Genomic DNA, 18257 nt, shown 5'->3' with positions numbered 1-18257 from the left:
TTGTGTACATATATTAGCTAGCTACAAGTAGCTATGTGTCCCCTCCACTGAGCTTTATTGTTCCCTACCGCAAATTCCTCGCACACTGGCTGTTCTTCTGTGGTGTCTCTCCCTGGCTGTTGTTGCCGGGACAGCCTAAAACTCCACCACATCGATACAGCTACTCCTGAAAATGACTTGCTAGCAGGCACAGGCAGCCTCTCGTCCTTACCGAAACCCTGTGCACTGTGTCAAAAAAATCAACACAGGTCAAACAATAATGCAAATGAGGAAACGAAATAGCAAAATGAAGCATTGCGATTCATTTATCTAATTTGATCATTTGAATTTTGAGTCTTAAACCCAGATTATGGATTATGGAAAGGCAGTGTTAATTGAGAATTATTTTTGTCGCAATTCATGCTATCACAAGGAAATGAAATGGCACATTTTTTGTAAAGATTTGCCGTTTTAAGCATTTAGATTTTTAAATGTGTCAGTGTTGTACTGGATAGTACCATGGAAATAAAATATCAAACACACTTTGTTATTTTTCAAATTGGCAGACATTATGCATACCAGTCATGAAAATGATTTTGTGACAATTCAAATTGAAATGCAATCGGTTTAGGAAATGGAATTGTAAAAATGATATTGATTTATATTTTGTGCATTTGCATTTCAAATTGAGTTTCGGCAGCTAAATGCTTGCATAGTATAATTAGCTAGCTCTAAGAGTATGGGCTACCATTAGGCTAGACAACTAATCTCAACTCCATGATTTACGATGGAGTTGAGGGGCCACTATTGTGGGCGGACTGGAGCTCTGACTACACATAATTACGTTTTTAACAATGTCATTTTTAAATGCGTGCCATTTTTTGGCTTCTGAAATCTAAAAAAAATATGTAACTTAATTTTATGACCCCAGAGCTCCAGTCCGCAACATTCAAATCAATGGAGGCCAGAAAAGTGATAAAAATCAGGAAAATTATATTGTGTCAGCTAGGCTGAATTCTGTGCCATAATTAAGGTGACTGGCTACCTGACTGGCTCACTAACCCGTTGAACTCATCTTTTTTCACCAATCCGCAGGACATAAAACAATCGAGTTAAGATTGATATCGATTTTCAGACATGACATTTCCTTTTTTAGTGTACGCTTTTTATATTAATTTGAAATGTCCTGTTTTACGCTCGTTTTTGAGAGAACTAGTTGAATCTCTGTGAAATGTCAATGGAGCACTGAGCTTAAACCAAGCTGTTTATTTTCAAACCCTTCTACATTTAATTCAGCTCGTGTCGTGCTAATTTTGCGAACTGCGGAAACCACTTTGAAGACGGTTCAAAGACACATTTTCTACACGGCACCTAATCAAAAGCCCTCCCCCTGTAGAGTTAACCTCCCTGCATGTGTTTGTGTTGTAGATCAGCAAGGGGGACTATGAGGGTGAGGTGCAAATCTTCGGGAGCAGCAAGGTTCAGCAGAAGGCCCGAGAGATGATCGAGGAGTTGGTAGCCGGAGACAATGGCCCTGGGGGATTTCGCAGAGGTAAAACACACTTAAACCAATAGGAAAGGGAGAGAGCACTGAGTGTGGTACTGTAAACTGCAGATTGGACGGCGGTACTTTCATGCTGCAAACAGCCTGTTCCATCTAATCCCAAAGATGCTATATTGGATTGAGGTCTGGGAACTGCTCATGCCACTCAAGTAAACTTAACTCTCATGTTCCAGGCGATGTTTTTCCACTCCTCAATTGTCCAGTGTTGGTGATTGCGTGCCCATTGGAGCCGCTTCTTCTTGTTCTTGGTTATAAGAGTGGGAACCCAGTGTGGTCGTTTGCTGCAATAGCCCATCCGTGACAAGGATCAACGAGTTGTGCCTTCCGAGATGCCATTCTGCACACCACTGTTATACTGCGCTGTTATTTGACTGTGGCCTGCCTGTTGGCTTGCACTATTCTTTCCATTCACCTTCGATCAACAAGCTGTTTTCGCCCACAGGAATGTCGCTTACTAGATGTTTTTTGTTAGTCGCACCATTCTCGGTAAACCCTAGACACTGTCTTATGTGTGTGAAAAGGCCAGAAGGACGTTTGTTTGAGATACTGGATCCGGTGAGCCTGTTACCTACATACCACGCTCAGTCGCTTAGGTCACTTGTTTTGCCCCTTCTAACGTTCAATCAAACAGTAACTGGATGCCTGTCTGCATGCTTTATATGGCCAGCCACGTAACTCAGTCTGTAGGAGCGATCCATTTTTGTGAATGGGGTTGGTGTACCTAATAAACTGGCCGGTGAGTGTTCTTGAAGGACCTCTTCAACTATATAGCTTTTTGCATTTACTTTGATCTTGTCTTAAAGGCCACTTTGCAACTTTTCATTCGACCTCATTCATCATCTCCAGCACCAAACCAGTGTCTTACATATTTGAAAACAGCGTGTTAAAAATAACATGTATATATGTGTATATATAATATGTGTGTGTACACACACACACACACACACAGTACGAGTCAAATGTTTGTCCATCTACTCATTCAAGGGTTTTTATTTTATTTTTACTATTTTTGACATTGTAGAATGATAGTGAAGGAAGACATCAAAACTACGAAATAACACATGGAATCATGTAGTAACCAAAAAAGTGTTTAAAAAAATCTAAATATTTTCTGTTCTTCAAAGTAGCCACCCTTTGCCTTGATGACAGCTTTGCACTCTCGGCGTTCTCTTAACCAGTTTCACTTGGAATGCTTTCCCAACAGTCTTGAAGGAGTTCCCACATGCTGGACACTTGTTGGCTGCTTTTCCTTCACTCTGCGGTCCAACTCATCCCAAACCATCTCAATTGGCTTGAGGTCGGGTGATCGTGGAGGCCATGTCATCTGATGCAGCACTCGCATCACTCCTTGGTCAAATAACCATTACACAACCTGGAGATGTGTTGTGTCATTGTCCTGTTGAAAAACAAATGATGGTCCCACTAAGCGCAAACCAGATGGGATGGTGTATCGCTGCAGAATGCTGTGGTAGCCATGCTGGTTAAGTGTGCCTTGAATTCTAAATAAACCAGTCCTCAGCAAAACAGCCATCACCTCCATGCTTCACGGTGGGAACCACACATGCGGAGATCATCCGTTCACCTACTCTGCGTCTCACAAAGACACGACGGTTGGAACCAAAAATCTCAAATTTGGACTCATCAGACCAAAGGACAGGTTTCCACCGGTCTAATGTCCATTGCTCGTGTTTCTTGGCCCAAGCAAGTCTCTTATTATTGGTGTCCTTTTTAGTAGTGTTTTCTTTGCAGCAATTCGACCATGAAGGGCTGATTCACGCCGTCTCCACTGAACAGTTGGTTTTGAGATGTCACTTTCTTTGAACTCTCTAGCATTTATTTGGGCTGCAATCTGAGGCTGGTAACTCTAATGAACTTATGCTCTGCAGCAGAGGTAACTCTGCATCTTCCTTTCCTATGGCGGTCCTCATGAGAGCCAGTTTCATCATAGCGCTTGATGGTTTTTGCGACTGCAATTGAAAGTTTCAAAGTTCTTCAATGTCTTAAAGTAATGATGGACTGTTTTTCTTTGCTTATTTGAGCTGTTCTTGCCATAATATGGACTTGGTCTTTTACCAAATAGCCCTATCTTCTGTATACCAACCCTACCTTATCACAACACGAGTGATGGGCTCAAATGCAACCTCTACAGGATTGGTGGGTCCCAGAGAATTTCCCAGGACATAGACATCTGATATTGTCAAAGTTTAAATTGTTGGTAATTTAACTGCACTGTCCAATTTACAGTAGCCATTACAGTGAAATAATACCATTCTATTTTTTTTGATGAGCGTGCAGTTATGAACTTAAAGTTCTTAATAAACCAATTGGGCACATTTGGGCAGTGGTTCATTGGATCAGTCTAAAACTTTGCACATACACTGCAGCCATCTAGTGGCCAAAATCTAAATTGCGCCTGGGCTGGAATAATACATTATGGCCTTTCTCTTGCATTTCAAAGATGATGGTACAAAAAAAATACAAGAAAACGCATGTTCTTTTCTTTGTATTATCAGATCTGTGTTATTCTCCTACATTAATTTCACATTTCCACAAACAAGTGTTTCCTTTCAAATGGTATCAAGAATATGCATCCGATCCTTGAGGTTTTAAAAAGGAAAGAAATGAACTTTTAACAAGGCACGCCTGTTAATTGAAATGCATTCCAGGTGACTACCTCATGAAGCTGGTTGAGAGAATGCCAAGACTGTGCAAAGCTGTCATCAAGTCAAAGGGTGGCTACTTTGAAGAACCTCAAATATAAAATATATTTTGATTTGGATAACACTTGTTTTGGTTACTACATGATTCCATGTGTGTTATTTCATAGGTTTGATGTCTTCACTATTATTCTACAATGTAACAAATGGTACAAATAAAGAAAAAACCTTGAATGAGTAGGTGTCCAAATTTGACTGGTACTATTTTTTTATGTAATGCCTTTTGTGACCGAACACTAGCACTTGACTTTTTACCCCCTACTAGCACTCTTTGCTGATTAACTTCTTTATTGAGGAGAAATGTCATGTGGTTGTCTCACCTAGCGATCTTAAGATGCACTAACTGTAAGTCGCTCTGGATAAGAGCGTCTGCTAAATGACTAAAATGTAAAAAGATAAAGGTCCTAAAAAATAAACACATGGTAGGTTTAAAAGTAACAAAACGGTGATCTTCAAAACCTGCAGCGATTTTTCTAGCCAGAGGGAGGGCATGTCCTTGTTCCCTACGTTACAGTGAATTTCATAGTGTTTGAAAATCACTGTTTTTAAAAAGTTTTAACTTTTGATGTCATAGAACTTTTTTAACTTAATATTTTATATTACAAAATGTGGAAATGTTATTGTGCTGAAGATGATGAAAATGAGGTTAAAAAGTGGAATTGCCCTGTCACGTTTTTTAATTTCACTAACATCACATCTTTTGCTGTATCAAGTCAGTGTTCTTACAGTATAGAGTTCTCTGAAGCTTTTCAATGTCTGCTTTCCATGAAAACTTTCCCTGCTATAACGGGCCTCCTGTATTGTCCGGTGGATTCATCTGGTGAACGAGACTACTAGTTCATCAGACCGAGTTTGTCTTTGTGTATTGCATTCTCTCTCAGAACCTGGGTGTGATGGAGGATTTGGGGTTAGAGGTGGAAGATTTAGGGGTGCTGGTGGCGGAGGCCGGAGCGGCTCCATCTGGTCAGCTGCAGCCCTGCAGGCGTCTCTGGAGGACAATCCTCCACAGGCCATCGACTGGGTCTCCATGAGGGCGAACCGGCACAAATACGAGGAGATGAAGTGGCAGGGTGAGTGGGGGAGATGCGCACGTGCACAACACACACCGGTACTGCGTCACTGCTGATTGACAGCTGATCCTACACTTGATTCTCATGTGTTCTTACATGACAGTATTCTGATTGATAGAGTTCTTAGTGGCTGAATAGAACGTTTTGATTTGGGGTCCCTGCAGATCTCCCACCTCTGAAGAAGGATTTCTACTTTGAGTCAGAGATTGTAGCCAGTCGGTGTGAAGAGGAAGTAAAGGCATGGAGGTAAGTTGGGGACGAGGGCTTAATTTTGTCTCAGTGGGGTGTAGTTCTTGTCCAGCAGAGGATGCTGTTTATCTATCCACTTTCTGAGTCCAATTTTTATTTTTTTCTGCTCAGTAAAATGGTATCAACTCTTCTCAGTAGACTTTGGTTTTGTACCAACCTACATGAAAGCAAAGTAACCAAATTCCTGACTAATTCCACCCTCTCTTCCCGTAGGAAAGCGAATAACGATATCTTTGTGGATGACCTGAAGGAGGGAGAAGGGGAGAAACGTCCCTTTCCCAACCCTGTGGTCACGTTCGACGAAGCCTTCCTGCACTATCCTGGGATCATGGAGAATATTGTCAGAGTCGGCTTCGCCAAGCCAACTCCTATCCAGGTCCTTATTCAGAGTCCAACCTCCCTTCCAAAACCTTACTGTTGTTTGTATACAACTTTTGACCGTCTCTGAGCAAAGACTTGAGTGACTTTCACTGACCAATTTAGATGAGCAATACACTCCAACTTGAACTGACCAATATAGTGCACTCACTCCATGCCCTTCAAGTTGGAGCATGATGGGAGCGGTTCAACTAAGCTAACATATTGATTTAAGATGTTAATACCATGCATCATTTCGCCATTATATTGTAGTACCCCTTTAGTTATCAAAATATTGAATTTGACCTTTACTACTATAGCCCATAGAAACGCATTGAATAACACATTCATAAATGTCAAAAAGACAGTCAGTTAATAAGGTTTTGAAGTGCCTGTCCTATATCTAGGAGATATAAGACATATTTACCCCCAACAAAATGTTGGCTACATTACAGTTGATGATTTACAATAACTTAATGGCTACATTACAGTTGATTTCCTGCAAAATATACAAATGAAAAGCACTACGGATGAAGAGATTTAGAAAGTAATACTTCCCAATTCTCTACTTCCTCCAAAAGTGTTTACTTGTTCACTTTCCTTCACTGATTGAATTAAAAGGAAATGGCTGGTATTAGAAATATGTTGGGAACTCTATCCCATGCCTCCACCAATCCAATGTGTTTAAATTTGTGGGAAAGAGTGAATGTGAACATAATTCAGTAGACATTTTGGCGCTGGCAAAAGAAGGCATTTCGTTATACTTGTTCACTTGACATTGAAACTTTAAATGTGAAAGATGTTATTGGGAAAAGCCTTTTTGAAGCTCACCGAACAACATTTTTTCAGAGGTCTATGCCTGCAATTTGATGACTCATAGCTTACTGTTGTCTGTAGTTATTTTCAGTATGCAGAAACTTTCTGCGTGCATGCACCCAGTTTCTGTTACGCCTCTGTTAGTCACAAGTTCTTTATTGTGAGAAAATATTTAGTTTTCGCTAACAGTAAGCCCACTACTGTGATGCCACATTTGATACTTAGTACCATACACAGTTGCACTATAACTCCCATGTTGTCAGCGTCATTCCCATGCTGATGACAGTTGTCCCCCCTGTCCCAGTCTCAAGCCTGGCCCATGTCGCTGAAAGGAGATGACCTGATTGCGATCGCCCAGACAGGCACAGGGAAGACACTGGCCTACCTCCTACCTGGCTTCATTCACATGGATGGCCAGCCTGTGTATGTTTTTACCACCATACTGGTATTTCTTCCAGCCATGCGGCTTTCACACAATTGCTCATTCCAAGATTGACCCCTACCCCTAATGGTCATGTGTAGTTCAGAAATAATGGGATAGGCATTCTTTACATTTTGTGGATGTGTGACATTTTTTACATTTGTGCTTGCATGGTTTACCCACCCACAGAAAACGTGATAAGCAGGACGGCCCTGGTATGCTTGTTCTGACTCCCACTAGAGAGCTGGCTCTGCAGATTGAGTCAGAGTGCAACAAGTACAGCTACAAGGGCTTCAAATGGTACCATACGTGCTCCTAACACTGTATAGAATTATCATACTAAGGCTTCAACAAGCGCCACATCTATTCTACTGTACTAACACCATAATACACACTAGCTTATTGAGGTACCATACCTATATTACTAACGCTACTTATGAAACCACAAGGGCTTCAAGAGATCGCATCTATACTATGACCTACAGGGGAGATGTCTGCATGTGGAGCTTCCCCCTCTGTGTTGTCTCTGTGTAGTGTGTGTGTCTACGGAGGTGGAGACCGCAGGGCCCAGATTAAAGCGATCTCAGCTGGAGTAGACATTGTGATCGCTACGCCTGGCCGGTTTAACGACCTGCAGATGAACGAGCTGATCAACCTGCATTCCATCACCTACCTGGTGTGTGTATGTGTGGGGGGCAGTGGTGAGAATGTGTATGCGCGCGACTGTATTTGTGCGTGGCTTTGTATACTGCTGGTAGCGTGTGAGCATGTGTGTAACTGGGGGTTTCTGTGTTAGGTGCTGGATGAGGCAGACAGGATGCTTGACATGGGCTTTGAGCCTCAAATCATGAAGATTCTTCTGGACGTCCGTCCGGACAGACAGACTATGATGACCAGGTAAAAGGACCCTAAGATGCGAACACCCCGTTACTTCAGACAGACTACAACTCTATCAACATTCAGTTCCACAGTGTATAGAGCTCATCTGTTTTGTAAGAGTTAAAATGCCTACCATTCTTTTGTTGATCTTTGCCCATCTTGATGTCTTGTCTCTTCTCCGATTGGCTGATTCAGTGCCACCTGGCCCACGGGAGTGAGGCGATTGGCCAAGACGTACCTGAATAACCCCATGATGGTCTATGTGGGAACTCTGGACCTGGCTGTGAGTGGAGCTAATGCTTCTGCTGCTCATTCCAAATAAATAAGAAATGAATGGGATGTGTTAAGACCTAGGCTGGGATTCAATCTGATTAAGAGTTATATGTATTGTGGCTTTTAAAGGCAATTTCCGATTTAAGCGGACATGCTGCGTTTACTGTGAATGGGATCTCTGTGAACGCGGGAAAATTTTTAAAGCTGCAATCCCTATAACCCACAATTGGATTGATTGCAGGCCCTAGCTTAGTCCGAGGTGCTAAAGGAGCTCCTAAAACTTGACCCAAAAAAGCCATCTGGGTCAGATGGTTTAGACTCTATCTTCTTTAACCTGTTACATCTAGGGGGCAGTAATTTCACGGCTGGATAAAAAACGTACCCGATTTAATCTGATTATTAGTCCTGCCCAGAAACTGGAATATGCATATAATTATTAGCTTTGGAGAGAAAACACTCCAAAGTTTCTGAAACTGTTTGAATGGTGTCTGTGAGTATAACAGAACTCCTATGGCAGGCAAAAACCTGAGATGCTTCTGTTCAGGAAGTACCCTGTCTGAACATTTCTTGCCCTTCTTTATTATCTCTGTCGTTTACAAAGGATCTCTGCTCTTACGTGACAATTCTCACGTCAACAATGGAGTCTCACAGCCCGGGAAAAACAGGAATGATGTCATTCAAAGCCCTGGCTGAAGCACACGAGAGCAAATGCTGAGTGGTCAGTCAATGGACTAAGCCTTAGGCGCGTGACACGCCCCGCCCCCGGCTTTTGGTTTTTTCCTCAGTTTACAGACAGGCAGATTCCCGGTCGGAATATTATCGCTTCTCTACGAGATAAATTGCATAAATATTGGTTTTAAACAGCGGTTGACATGCTTCGAAGTACGGTAATGGAATATTTCGAAATTTTTTGTCATATTTTGCGTCATGCTCGTGGCCGAGATTTAGCGTTGGGATAGTGTCTAGAACGCACGAACAAAACGTCGCTGTTTGGATATAACGATGGATTATTTGGGACCAAACCTACATTTGTTATTGAAGTAGAAGTCCTGGCAGTGTATTCTGATGAAGAACAAGCAAGGTAAGAACATTTTTCTTATAGGAAATGTGATTTTGGTGAAGGCTACACTGGGTGGGTGTCTAAATAGCTAGCCCTGTAACGCCGGGCTATGTACTTACATTATTGCAAAATGTGCTTCATCCGAAAAGCTATTTTAAAATCGGACATATCGAGTGCATAGAGGAGTTCTGTATCTATAATTCTTAAAATAATTGTTATGCTTTTTGTGAACGTTTATCGTGAGTAATTTAGTAAAATCACCGGAAGTGTTCGGTGGGAATGCTAGTTCTGAACGTCACATGCTAATGTAAAAAGCTGGTTTTTGATATAAATATGAACTTGATTGAACAGACATGCATGTATTGTATAACACAATGTCCTAGGTGTGTCATCTGATGAAGATCATCAAAGGTTAGTGCTGCATTTAGATATGGTTTGGGTTTATGTGACATGATATGCTAGCTTGAAAAATGGCTGTGTGATTATTCCTGGCTGGGTACTCTGCTGACATAATCTAATGTTTTGCTTTCGCTGTAAAGCCTTTTTGAAATCGGACAGTTTGGTTAGATAAAGGAGAGTCTTGTCTTTAAATAGCTGTAACATAGTCATATGTTTGAAAAGTGTAAGTTTTCGGATTTAGAGGAGTTTGAATTTCGCGCCCCGCCCATCATTGGATATTGGAGCAGACGTTCCGCTAGCGGAACGTGTAGATGTAAGAAGTTAAGGTTGCTGCCCCTGTCATCGTAAAGCCTATCTCCAACCTTTTTAACCTGTCCTTTCTGGGGAGGTTCCTATTGCTTGGAAGGCAGCCACAGTTCATCCTTTATTTAAAGGGGGAGATCAAGCTGATCCTATTTCTATTTTGCCCTGTTTATCAAAGTGTTGGAAAAACTTGTCAATAATCAATTGACTGGCTTTCTTGATGTCTATAGTATTCTCTCTGGTATGCAATCTGGTTTCCGTTCAGGTTATGGATGTGTCACTGCAACCTTAAATGTCCTCAAGGATGTCATCATTGCACTTGATTCTAAGCAATATTGTGCTGCTATTTTTATTGACTTGGCCAAAGCTTTTGATACGGTAGACCATTCCATTCTTGTGGGCCGGCTAAGGAGTTTTGGTGTCTCTGATGGGTCTTTGGCCTGGTTTGTTAACTACCTCAGAGTGCAGTGTATAAAGTCAGAAAATCTGCTGTCTCAGCCACTGCCTGTCACCAAGGGAGTACCCCAAGGCTCAATCCTAGGCCCCACGCTCTTCTCAATTTACATCAACAACATAGCTCAGGCAGTAGGAAGCTCTCATCCATTTATATGCAGATAGTCTTATACTCAGCTGGCCCCTCCCCAGATTTTGTGTTAAATGCCCTACAACAAAGCTTTCTTAGTGTCCAACAAGCTTTCTCTACCCTTAACCTTGTTCTGAACACCTCCAAATCAAAGGTCATGTGGTTTGGTAAGAAGAATGCCCCTCATCTGTGTTATTACTACCTCTGAGGGTTTAGAGCTTGAGGTAGTCACCGCATACAAGTACATGGGAGTATGGCTAGACGGTGCACTGTCCTTCTCTCAGCACATATCAAAGCTGCAGGCTAAAGTTAAATCTAGACTTGGTTTCCTCTATCGTAATCGCTCCTCTTTCACCCAAACTGCCAAACTATCCCTGATTTCAGATGACCATCCCACCCATGCTAGATTACGGAGACATAATTTATAGATCGGCAGGTAAGGGTGCTCTCGAGTGGCTAGATGTTCTTTACCATTCGGCCATCAGATTTGCCACCAATGCTCCTTATAGGACACATCACTGCACTCTATACTCCTCTGTAAACTGGTCATCTCTGTATACCCATTGCAAGACCCACTGGTTGATGCTTATTTATAAAGCCCTCTTAGGCCTCACTCCCCCCTATCTGAGATCTACTGCAGCCCTCATTCTCCACATACATCACCTGTTCTGCCAGTCACATTCTGTTAAAGGTCCCCAAAGCACACATCCCTGGGTCGCTCCTCTTTTCAGTTCCCTGCAGCTAGCAACTGGAACGAGCTGCAACAAACACTCAAACTGGACAGCTTTATCTCAATCGCTTCATTCAGACTCAATCATGGACACTTACTGACAGTTGTGGCTTTGTATGATGTATTGTTGTCTCTACCTTCTTGACCTTTGTGCTGTTGACTTTGCCCAATGTTTGTACCATGTTTTTGTGTTGCTACCATGTTGTGTCGCTACCATGCTGTGTTGTCTGTGGTCTCTCGTTATGTAGTGTTGTATCTCTCTTGTGATGTGTGTTTTGTCCTATATTTATATTGTTTTTATTTTTTTAATCCCAGGCCCCCGTCCCCGCAGGGGGCCTTTTGCCTTTTGGTAGGCCGTCATTGTAAATAAGAATTTGTTCTTAACTGACTTGCCTAGTTAAATAAAACATATTAACAGCACTCATGTTTGTCCCTCCCCAACCTAATAATCTGTAGGTTTCTCTCTACTCTCTCAGGCTGTGAACACAGTGCAGCAGACTGTTCTCTTTTGTCAAGACGAGGAGAAGAAGGCCTATCTCTTTAACTTCGTCCACAACATGGAGCCTGAGGACAAAGTGCTCATCTTCGTAGGCAAGAAGATAATGTGAGTGTTGCCCTGCACCCCTCTGTTCTCTCCTTGTTATATGTCCAATGTCAGCAAGACATTGATGGTCAGCGAGACATTGAGAAAACTAGAGATAATCCCTAGTCTGATTCTAGAGGCACTTCATGTATATTTGACAGAATTACTTAGGTATAAGATTGGATAAGTGTAAAAAAATAATAATCTAGAAAGAAATCCCTGGCAAAAATCGAAGTCAACACTTTGTTTTCAGAGGATTTTAAAATTCCCTAATTACTTTTATCAACATTTTAAGTGCTTTATATGATGTTATTTTTCATACAGTTCTTTAGAAGAATAATCGCATGTCAAATGTCTGGCACCCCTGCAGTTAACTTTTTAAAACATATGTCTCCCTTAGAATATAGTTGAATAGCCTTGGTGTAATGGATATTGTAGTAGCTCCACCTTGCTTCTGATAGGTTAAGTGGACTTTTCACAAGGGCGAAAAGAGGTAAGCGTTCTACCCATCGCAGATGTCCAAGTCAGCGAAACAACATGATGGGTGAACTGAGGAAAATAAATGACCAAAACTGGAGAGAGATTGCCAAGTCATTTTAGCAGTTATTGTATCTGATTCTGGCACTCGTTATATTTGTATTTATTATGGATCCCCATACTCTTCCGGGGTCCAGCAAAATGAATGCAGTTTATACAATTTTAAAACATTACAATACATTCACAGATTTCACAAAACACTGTCCCCTCAGGCCACTACTCCACCACTACCACATACCTACAGTACTAAATCTGTGTATGTGTAGTGCGTATGTTATCGTGTGTGTATGCATGTGTCTGGCAATGTTTGTGTTGCTTCACAGTCCCCGCTGTTCCATAAGATGTTTTATTTAAATCTGTTTTTTTAAATGTAATTTTACTGCTTGCATTATATGGCGTCTCCTCCGTCCTCTCTCGCTTCCTCTTGCTTGAAATGAGACGGTCCTTCTCAACTCGCATGTCATTAGGCAAATGGTGTTAACAGGGCTGGGTCCCAAAATAAATGTGTAAAATGATCAAAACAATTTCAGTTAGTTATGCAAGACATTTTATAGTTGAAACAATAAGTAGAATAATGCTTTTAAATGTGACGAAACAAAACTGACTTGGGGGATGTGGCATATTTCTAAACTCATCTACGGTAGGATACACGTGAGTATCCTCAATGAAAGGTGGCTATAGGCGGGGAGGACACTTCTGTTTGCCTGCTAATGAAATAACACACTTCTCGACCCCTTACTGGTTACCGGGTCTCGGAGGAGAAGACTAAGGATGCTTTTTTTCCCCAAACAAGAGAACCTGTATGACTCCACTGTGTATGCAGCAGCCCACACTAGTTTGATTTAGACAATTAAAATTGAGAATTTTTTTGTCACTGACCTACACAGTCAGTGGAATTATGCTTTTTGACATTTTTTACAAAATATTATGGTAAGCCTAAAGTTCAGGAGTACTTGCATGTACTGTACTCACTGTGTGCAATTTGTGTTTAACATGATTTTTGAATGACTACCTCATCTCTATACCCCACACCTACAGTGCATTTGCAAAGTATTCAGACCCCTTCACTTTTCCACATTTTGTTACAACCTTATTCTAAATGTATTACAAAAAAAAATTTAAAAATGAAATCGTGGGTAGAAGGGCCTTGGTCAGGGAAGTGACCAAGAACCCGTTGGTCACTGACAGAGCGCCAGTGTTCCTCTGTGGATATGGGAGAACCTTCCAGAAGGACAACCATCCCTGCAGCACTCTACCAATCAGGCCTTTTATGGTAGTGGCCAGATGGAAGCCACTCCTCAGTAAATGGCACATGTCATCCCGCTTGGAATTTGCCAAAAGACACCTAAAGGACTCTCAGACCGTGAGAAACAAGATTCTCTGGTCTGATGAAACCAAGATTGATCTCTTTGGCCTGGATGCCAAATGTCACGTCTGGAGGAAACCTGGCACCATCTCTACGGTGAAGCATGGTGCTGTGAGGATGTTTTTTGGGACAAGTCTCAATGTCCTTGAGTGGCCCAGCCAGAGCCCGAACTTGAACCTGATTTTGAACATCTCTAGAGACACCTGAAAATAGCTGTGCTGCAACGCTCCCCATCCAACCTGAGCTTGAGGATCTGCAGAGAAGAATTTGAGAAATGCTCCAAATAGGGTAGATGCTGATCTTCTCTCCCTGGTACTGCAGTCTCCCAATCTCTCCCGCCAGGTGAGGAATAATTTATTTAGCCTCGCAGCCATGTTATCATGCCCCAGTTTCCATTTTATCATAGGTCTGATGTGATGAGCAATGTTGACCACCTCTCTAGTTTCTTACCTCCCAAAGAGGAACAAGAATGTGGTCCTCCTGAGCACACGGCACTAAACGGCTGAGATCAGTGATCGTGAGGACAGGAAGCCAGCCATCATCCTGGACTACAACCACAACAAAGGAGGCGTGGACAACCTGGACAAGGTGATTGGAACTTAGTTGCAGGAGGATGGCTGCCTGCTGGCCCTTGGTCATCTTTCATAACATCATTGATGTGTCCTTCATACAATGTTTTTGTGATATGAACAAGATCAACCCTACTTGGATACCTGATAAGTGGGAACAAGAGGGTGTTCCTGGAGCAGCTGGGAAAGGCACTTGTAACCCCACACATTCAAAGAAGGGCGTGCCTCCCCCGCACAGCAGCCTCTGCAGCGCTTGTGAAAGCTGTTCAGGGGGCTGAATCTTGTCCTGATCAGCCTGAGGCTGCAGCTTGGGGCAGGCAAGAGGAGGAGATGCCAATTCTGCCCCCCCGAAGAAGGACTGTAAAACAAATGCTATGTGCTGCACATGTGAGAAATACATCTGCAAAGTCCATGCACCATGGTTGGCGTAGTTAGAAAACAGACATGCCACAAGGGGTCTTTTCATAGTCCCCAAATCCAGAACAATATCAAGAAAACGTACAGTATTATATAGAGCCCTTATTGCATTGAACTTCCATCTCATATTGCTCAAATTAACAGCAAACCTGGTTTCAAAAAGCAGATTAAGAAACACCTCGCGGCACAACGCCTCTCCCTTATTTGACCTAGATAGTTTGTGTGTATGCATTGATATGTAGGCTACGTGTGCCTTTTTTAAAATGTATGTAATGTCCTTGAGCTGTTCTTGTCTAATGGTCTGTATTATGTCATTCTGTATTATGCCATGTTTTGTGTGGACCCCAGGAAGAGTAGCTGCTGCTTTTGCAACAGCTAATAGGGATCCTAATAAAATACCATGCACACACACACTTGCATACTGTCCATGTGCTAATTAGAGTTGATTTATGTTCTTCACATCTTACTTTATTCTTGTTGTTTATACACCTTGTGAGTGGGGGCAATGGTTCAAAAAATGGGAGAAGACTATTATTTTGTATTTGAGTTCCTCATTCTACACTGCCAGAGAAGTTGAAGACATTGTTTCCCTTCAATTATTTATTTATTTTTATTTTACCGTTATTTTACCAGGTAAGTTGACTGAGAACACATTCTCATTTACTAAATGACAGAGATGACTGTGTGATATTAGGTTGCTACTTTCTGCACATTTCTGCTACTTTCTTAGGCTATATAAGTACTATCTCTTGCAAAAAAATTGTACACCTATGCAGTATCTTTAGCAATAATAATAAACCTCTACTTTAGTAAAGAAAACAATTATGACAGGTGTGTTGTAATAAAAACGAGTGACGTCCACTGATTAAATGCAGTCTTTCTGCGTTGTGAAGAGGGAAAACCCAGATATTCACAAAGTTTCAAGAATGACCGGTTGTTTCTTCATGAAAAATAGATTTGGGGTTTAAAATTCAATTAAGTTGCTTTATTTTAGGGGTTTAGTGAAGGCGGGTAAAAAAAAAAAATGTTACCCTTAGGACAAGGGGAGTATACAGAATGTTAAGACTACACAAGGGTTAATCTATCGCCAAATACTATAAGGTTTCTGATTTCTTACCAAAAGGTGTGACGACCTGTCCAGTGACATGTGTCTGCGGGGCCTGGCAGTACAGAGTCTTCATGGGGACCGGGAACAGTGTGACCGCGAGGAGGCGCTCAAGGACTTCAAAGAAAGTAGGTTGATAAGTAATCCCTAACCACTGATCTGAGGTCAGTGGTCCTCTGGAGCTCAGTTGATGGAGCGTGGCTCTTGCAACGCCAGGATAGTGAGTTCGATCACCAGGACCACCGATATGTAAAAAATGTATACACGCATGACTGTAAGTCACTGGATAGAACAATGGCATATACAGTTGAAGTCGGAAGTTTACATACACCTTAGCCAAATGCATTTAAACTCCGTTTTTCACAATTCCTGACATTTAATCTGAGTAAAAATTCCCTCTCTTAGGTCAGTTAGGATCACCACTTTATTTTAAGAATGTGAAATGTCAGAATGATAGAAGTATTTATTTCAGCTTTTATTTCTTCACATTCCCAGTGGGTCAGAAGTTTAGATACACCCAGTTAATATTTGGTAACATTGCCTTTAAATGATTTAACTTAGGTCAAAGGTTTTTGGTAGCCTTCCACAATAAGTTGGTTTAATTTTGGCCCATTCCTCCTGACAGAGCTGGTGTAACTGAGTCAGATTTGTAGGTCTCCTTGCTCTGGCACACTTTTTCAGTTCTGCCCACAAATGTTCTATGGGATTGAGGTCAGGGCTTTGGGATGGCCACTCCAATACCTTGACTTTGTTGTCCTTAAGCCATTTTGCCACAACTTTGGAAGTATGCTTGGGGTCATTGTCCATATGGAAGAACCATTTGCGACCAAGCTTTAACTTTCTGACTGATGTCTTGAGATGTTGCTTCAATATTTCCACTTAATTTTCCTCCCTCACGATGCCATCTATTTTGTGAAGTGCACCAGTCCCTCCTGCAGCAAAGCACCCCCACAACATGATGCTGCCACCCCCATGCTTCACTGTTGGGATGGTGTTCTTCGGCTTGCAAGCCTCCCCTTTTTTCCTCCAAACATAACAATGGTCAATATGGCCAAACAGTTCTATTTTTGTTTCATCAGACCAGAGGACATTTCTCCAAAAAGTATGAACTTTGTCCCCATGTGCAGTTGCAAACCGTAGTCTGGCTTTTTTATGGCGGTTTTGGAGCAGTGGCTTCTTCCTTGCTGAGCGACCTTTCAGGTTATGTCGATATAGGACTCGTTTTACTGTGGATATCGATACTTTTGTACCTGTTTCCTCCAGCATCTTCACAGGGTCCTTTGCTGTTGTTTTGGGATTGATTTGCACTTCTGCACCAAAGTACGTTCAACTCTAGGAGACAGAATGCCTCTCCTTCCTGAGCGGTATGACGGCTGCGTGGTCCCATGGTGTTTATACATGTGTACTATTGTTTGTGCAGATGAGCATGGTTCCGTCAGGCGTTTGGAAATTGCTCCCAAGGATGAACCTTTTGGAGGTCTACAATTTCTTTTCTGAGGTCTTGGCTGATTTCTTTTGATTTTCCCATGATGTCAAGCAAAGAGGCACTGAGTTTAAAGGTAGGCCTTGAAATACACTGCTCAAAAAAATAAAGGGAACACTAAAATAACACATCCTAGATCTGAATGAATGAAATAATCTTATTAAATACTTTTTTCTTTACATAGCTGACAACAAAATCACACAAAAATAATCAATGGAAATCCAATTTATCAACCCATGGAGGTCTGGATTTGGAGTCTCACTCAAAATTAAAGTGGAAAACCACACTACAGGCTGATCCAACTTTGATGTAATGTCCTTAAAACAAGTCAAAATGAGGCTCAGTAGTGTGTGTGTGGCCTCCACGTGCCTGTATGACCTCCCTACAACGCCTAGGCATGCTCCTGATGAGGTGGCGGATGGTCTCCTGAGGGATCTCCTCCCAGACCTGGACTAAAACATCCGCCAACTCCTGGACAGTCTGTGGTGCAACGTGGCGTTGGTGGATGGAGCGAGACATGATGTCCCAGATGTGCTCAATTGGATCCAGGTCTGGGGAACGGGCGGGCCAGTCCATAGCATCAATGCCTTCCTCTTGCAGGAACTGCTGACACACTCCAGCCACATGAGGTCTAGCATTGTCTTGCATTAGGAGGGACCCAGGGCCAACCGCACCAGCATATTGTCTCACAAGGGGTCTGAGGATCTCATCTCGGTACCTAATGGCAGTCAGGCTACCTCTGGCGAGCACATGGAGGGCTGTGCGGCCCCCCCAAAGAAATGCCACCCCACACCATG

The 18257-nt window shown here is 42.2% G+C and overlaps 1 protein-coding gene across 1 annotated transcript in view; it reads left to right on the top strand.

The window, feature by feature from the left end:
• The window catches only part of ddx43 (DEAD (Asp-Glu-Ala-Asp) box polypeptide 43), a 29963-nt gene that overhangs the window by 8393 nt on the left and 3313 nt on the right, over window positions 1–18257 (top strand). The window contains exons 3-13 of the mRNA XM_029752801.1: window positions 1408–1531; window positions 5142–5330; window positions 5495–5576; window positions 5793–5955; window positions 7057–7175; window positions 7363–7473; window positions 7708–7849; window positions 7970–8070; window positions 8248–8335; window positions 11877–12004; window positions 15996–16105. Coding sequence (XP_029608661.1) covers window positions 1408–1531; window positions 5142–5330; window positions 5495–5576; window positions 5793–5955; window positions 7057–7175; window positions 7363–7473; window positions 7708–7849; window positions 7970–8070; window positions 8248–8335; window positions 11877–12004; window positions 15996–16105 — 1357 coding nt within the window. The remainder of the gene's footprint in view (window positions 1–1407; window positions 1532–5141; window positions 5331–5494; window positions 5577–5792; window positions 5956–7056; window positions 7176–7362; window positions 7474–7707; window positions 7850–7969; window positions 8071–8247; window positions 8336–11876; window positions 12005–15995; window positions 16106–18257) is intronic.

Source organism: Salmo trutta, chromosome 5 (genome assembly GCF_901001165.1).
Source record: "Salmo trutta chromosome 5, fSalTru1.1, whole genome shotgun sequence".
Taxonomy (NCBI): Eukaryota; Metazoa; Chordata; class Actinopteri; order Salmoniformes; family Salmonidae; genus Salmo; species Salmo trutta.
The sequence above is the reverse complement of the archived record's forward strand: the minus strand, read 5'-3'. Positions and strand labels throughout refer to the sequence as shown.